The sequence below is a fragment of the Cyclopterus lumpus genome, chromosome 16, assembly GCF_009769545.1.
Source record: "Cyclopterus lumpus isolate fCycLum1 chromosome 16, fCycLum1.pri, whole genome shotgun sequence".
NCBI lineage: Eukaryota > Metazoa > Chordata > Actinopteri > Perciformes > Cyclopteridae > Cyclopterus > Cyclopterus lumpus.
The window spans coordinates 9,619,634-9,625,022 of NC_046981.1; the positions used below are offsets into that span (position 1 = coordinate 9,619,634).

The 5,389-nt window shown below is 40.7% G+C and overlaps 1 protein-coding gene across 1 annotated transcript; it reads left to right on the forward strand.

Annotated features, from left to right (window-relative positions):
* Positions 1 to 612: 612 nt before the first annotated feature.
* Positions 613 to 5,104, forward strand: glipr2l (GLI pathogenesis-related 2, like). Its single transcript, XM_034554233.1, has 5 exons — positions 613 to 1,058; positions 1,828 to 1,936; positions 2,763 to 2,866; positions 3,289 to 3,366; positions 4,393 to 5,104. The coding sequence occupies exons 1-5, from the start codon at positions 1,046 to 1,048 to the stop codon at positions 4,557 to 4,559; spliced, it is 471 nt and encodes a 156-aa protein (XP_034410124.1). The 5' UTR covers positions 613 to 1,045; the 3' UTR covers positions 4,560 to 5,104.
* The last annotated feature ends 285 nt before the right edge of the window (positions 5,105 to 5,389 follow it).

Consider the following 5,389-nt stretch of genomic DNA (forward strand, 5'->3'; position numbering starts at 1 on the left):
TTTGTGAGAACAGGTGTCTTCTTCTTCTTTTAAATGATAGATATTCCAGTTCAGAAATACCATTAAAGCACAGAGGGAAGCACACCTAAGACAGACAAAACAAATCATGGAAACCTGTTTTGCAGCACAAAGAATGATGATTCTGCCTCTCCCTGTCTGTCAACTAGATGAGGCAAATTGTTCAATCATTGCTTTTTCATCCAGGGTGGAGTCAAAAGGGGGATCACTTGTTTTACCAGTGGGTGTGTTAGGGGTAACTTACTGATCCAGAGGTTACTGGAGAAACTGTAGGATGGTAGTGGGAAGTCTCCTTTGTTTTTTTTAAGACAGAAGCCACTTGATATCAGCATTAGTAAAAGTGAACAGATGTTTTGAAAAAGTGAGCTATGTCAGTTCAGAAATGCTTTTTTGTTGCTATTGTCCTGAGGTGACTCTGTTCAATGCTGCATCATGACTGTGAGGATTGTGAGGAAAGCCACAGTCGTGGTTACGGTTGCTATAAGTCTCTTGTCCATGGCTACCAAGTTAAAAGAATACAAGAATCTCATCGCCATATATGGGCATGTGTCTCACAGAGATGATGTCACCAGCGTCTGCAGGGGCTCCCCTTTCATTCGTGGGAATGTAAAGACAGAGTGGGTGTGTGCTCCTCGGAGCCATACAGATGGCATGCATATTGCAGTGCGTGGCTCAGAGAGGGACAGGCAGGTTTAGTTAAATGAAGTGAAACAAAACTGGAGAAAGAAGAAGCATGTTACGTAATGATTGCTACACCCAGATAAATAGCTGAAGAAGAACCCTTAACGCAACTGCTGTAAGTTTAAAGTGGAATGAGACAGGAATTGAAGGAAGGCCCCGAAACAAAGGCATTAGCAGTTGTTTCAAAGCATCGGTGTTACATAGAAGGCAATATAGGAAGAGAGAGAGAGGGAGAAAGCAACAGAGAGGAAGAGAGCAGGAGTAGAAAACAAGACAGGGCAGAGGCCGCTTTCGATCAGTGCTAAGCCTGTTAGTTACCTTACTGAAGGCTTCCTGCGTCAGCACCATGGGAAAATCAGGTAAGTGAAAACTGCACCCTGATATTAACTGTGATTGTATCAATTTGGCCTGAGATAGAACTTTGCCCCTGTGAAACTGTGTGTGTGTGTGTGTGTGTGTGTGTGTGTGTGTGTGTGTGTGTGTGTGTGTGTGTGTGTGTGTGTGTGTGTGTGTGTGTGTGTGTGTGTGTGTGTGTGTGTGTGTGTGTGTGTGTGTGTGTGTGTGTGTGTGTGGGCTTGCTTGTTTACTGCATGTGTTTGTGAGCTTTACTATCTTTGAAAAGTAGGACAGATTAAACACTAAACAGCAAAATAAGTTATTAACTTTTTTCATCTTTAATGATGCTCGCAGTAAGATTTCAAAATGTTTTTACTGATCCTTAGTTAAGATTCATCTTGCAGCATGCTGAGTAGATGCTGGCTGTTAGGCAGCATTAGTATTGGTATTGTGTGCGTGCGTGTGTGTGTGTGTGTGTGTGTGCGTGTGGCTATTTCAATGTGTCTATTGTGCGAGCGCTCAAGAGATTGTGGGACTTGTGAAAAGGCCAGTGAGTGATAGGCACCGGGCAGAGAGGGGGGTGGGGGGGGGGGCGTGAATGACGTTCACTACTCCATCATCTGTCATGGAGTTGTACTCTGAGGTCAGTCAGACTTCAGGTGATGAACTCAAACTTCAGTTTGTATTCTGCAGCCATGCATGAATTGTCGTGTTGCATCACCACGTGTCCCCTGTCAGATTGCTCTCTCTTGCTGCCTAACCCTGACTGCCTCTCTCCCCCACGTGTGTCAGCCTCGAAGCAGTTTGCTGAGGAGGTGCTGCAATGCCATAATGAGTTCAGGAGGAAGCACCAGGCTCCTCCAATGAAGCTGAGCAGCAAGTTAAGCAGCGAGGCTACCCGGTGGGTTAATGCACACACATATCAAATTAGAAACCTTATTAGCAAGGACACATGCCAGTCATTGTCAAACTGCTCTAGATAACAGTGACAGTTCCACATCCTGTCAAATTAAATAACTACAAAATATAATGTGATATTTAGGACCCTGGTTTGTTTTCCTAGTGATTACAAGTCATGTTGACAATTTATTGTGTTGAGTAAATGCAAAACTAAACAGTGCTGTCAGTCAAGATGAAGTCAACTAGCTGTCTTGATTTATTAGACTCCCAGTCCATTTTCTCGAGTTCATGGTGCAATAGCGACATTAATGCATGTGGCTTATCCACACCATGGTGTAAGAGTCTCATGGGAGTCACATCATTATTAATACATTCTTTTAAATAGAGACATGAATAAGTTACCACCAGGCCCAGCTGTTGAACCCTGTCCCTGCAGTAACACCCCAGATTGTAAATTGGAGTTAATGCTGTCAACACTGTGTTGATAAAACCTATACAGATTTAACTTTATGGAAATATTGCATAAGGCCTAAATTATCTTTAAACCAGTAATCATATCAACCCAATGATCAAAGGTTGTTGTGCCTGCTTAGCTTTTCTACACTAGATAAAACCTCTGAAGTCAGGATTGTTCACTGTTGTTCACTGTTAATCTTTGAGGTGTGGAAGACGACACAATGCAGACAGCTTTCAAAAACTGAGACGCCTAGAAAGCCTAAATCTCAAGAAATGACCTGCTTTAAAGTATATGCCACACATGGTGGCTATCTTTCAAGTACAGGGGTGAAAAAAGAGCTATTCACAACTTTCTTTGTCTCTTTCCACAGTTATGCTGAAAGTCTGGCCAGTACACGGATCCTGAAACACAGTGTGGAGTCCAGTAGAGGGAGCTGTGGAGAGAACCTTGCATGGGCCTCCTATGACCAATCAGGTACACACCAAACAGTTATATACATAAAGGCAATATTATATTCATAAAACTGAATGACTTTGTGTATATGTCCTCCTGAGATACACACCCCTCCATACACACATTGAGTCTATTGGGCTTCAAGCGGTGAACAGCTGGGATCTATTTCCCCTCCACTTCGCACTGTGTTTAGGTCCTGAGACACCATGACTCACCGCAGAAATATGTCAGCGCAGGACGCTGAGATTCATAAAACATCTCCTACAGTGCAGCACTAAAGTGCAGCAACGGGTGACAGAAAGTTCAGCATCGTAAACAACATATGTTTAGATCAGATTTGTAGCTCAAGGGTGCATTGCTCCCATTCTGATCAATATGTACAACACAAAACCGATGTGATTGTCCTTGAGGTTGAGGTTACACTTTGTTCTGTGCACGTGCAGGAAAGGATGTTGCAGACCGCTGGTATGACGAAGTGAAACAGTACAACTTCAACCGCCCTGGATTCTCCTCTGCTACTGGTGACATTTAGACTTCTTTTCATATTTCTGTGTCAAACTACTTCTATAACAACAAATTGGCCAATATGTCAAAATTCTATACCAGCATAATCATAAACGATCAATACATTTGACTATACATTATATAACAATCAAAATCATCATTTCAGTAGTTCATAACGAGTAGTTGGTTTATTGATTGGCAGAACATTAATCAGCCATTATTCATTTTTAAGAAAATAAAGATATCTTTGGTTTTGACTGAAACAAGCAAGTTAAATATATCAACTTGGCTTTGGGAAATTATGAATGGCATTTTTAACAATCTTCTGACACTTAATATCCCAGACATTAATCAAGGGACTAATGAAGGAAAAAGTCCTGAATAATGAGACCTTTGCTCAACACATTGAATACAATAGGAACATTGAATATATATATATAATTCAAACATTGTTTATCACCGCATGTAAAATTAACATATTTATTTTTGTCCTGACACATTAAATCAAACATTTCCTTTTGCATATGTTTCTCCTCTTGTTTTTTTCTTCACTACATTCATCTAAATGTATCATTTGTCATTTTCAGTTTACTCGTTCTCTGTCTCTATGTCATGTTAACTCAGACATGGACAAGGTTGCTGCCCTTCCCCTGCTGCTGTCACACCTCAGCCACTGTGTGACTCAGGCATTGGGAAACCACAGTCCCATGTATCACTCTTCAGCCCACACGTCATTTACAGTCTGGCCTAATTTCTCCACATGGTTTCCCAATAATCCTCATGACTCAAATGTGCATGATTCTGTTTAATTTACATAGAGTCGTAGTAATTCATAGTGTTCATATAAAGTAGCCTTACAGAGAAAGAAAGGAAAAAGGTATACAGGGAGGTTTGGGACTAAAGAGTGAGACAGGAATTAAGATTCCTCGCTCTGTAAATATTTAGAAGAACTGCACTCAGCTTTGAATGTGTTATAAGAAGTCTGTTTTTCTGCCTTTCTTTTCTTTCTATTTTTTCTTTCTCATTTCACTCACCACCTACAGGCCATTTCACAGCGATGGTGTGGAAGAGCAGTAATAAGCTGGGTGTCGGTAAGGCCACTGCATCAGACGGTTCTTCCTTCGTTGTGGCCCGATACTTCCCCGCTGGGAATATCACGAACCAGGGACACTTTGAGAACAACGTGCTCCCAGCTAAGACCACCACCTAATGATGTATAGACCCCTAACACTTGACTGGAGAGTCTAAAGTTATCTGCCTGCACTGCTATGAAGAAAACTCAGGAGAGCACCACTCCTTGCCTAGTAGAGATCCATACTGCCATATTGTATGGATTTTTGAAACATGAAATCCACATTTTTATTTTGAAAAGGGACCTATGTACGCTATAGTGTTTAGAATAAAGTTAGCACTACTGTTTGACATTGCTAACAAAAACTTTCCAGTGACCATTTGGATTGTTTACTTGGTCATTTGCATTTCCTGTGACAGTATTTCATTCATTAATGTCAATACTTTTATATTTTCACACACTGAAATACAGCATAGCCTCACATGAGGAAGAGTGGGAGCTGAGTCATTTAAAGGGACAGGCTTTCACGCGTTTACATTTCATTGCATATAATTTAAAGCTGATGAATTTTTTTGGGCTGTGTTATTGCCACAACTTGTCAAAGCAGAACCCTGCAGTCCCGAGTATGTGTTTTGTATTCTAACCAGTTTTGTACAATAAAGTTGATAGATTGTCAGAAATGACACGCTTGTGTCATCTGTGCTGTGTCACATTGTAAGAGAGTGAGAAGGAGAACAACATGAGAGTTTAATTTCAAAATGACACATCCACTTGTTTTTCTAATTTTTTTTTAATGTCACATCTGAGTCAGGTACTCCAGTGACAAAGTGTGAGTCTATGGAGTATGAATAATATAGGAACAATTTAGACAATGTTAGTTATAAACACTGACTAATGGGATTTCTTTTTCAAGCTTAGTATTAAACCTTTCAGCTGCATCATTTCAGAGATAATCATTCTAAAAGGCT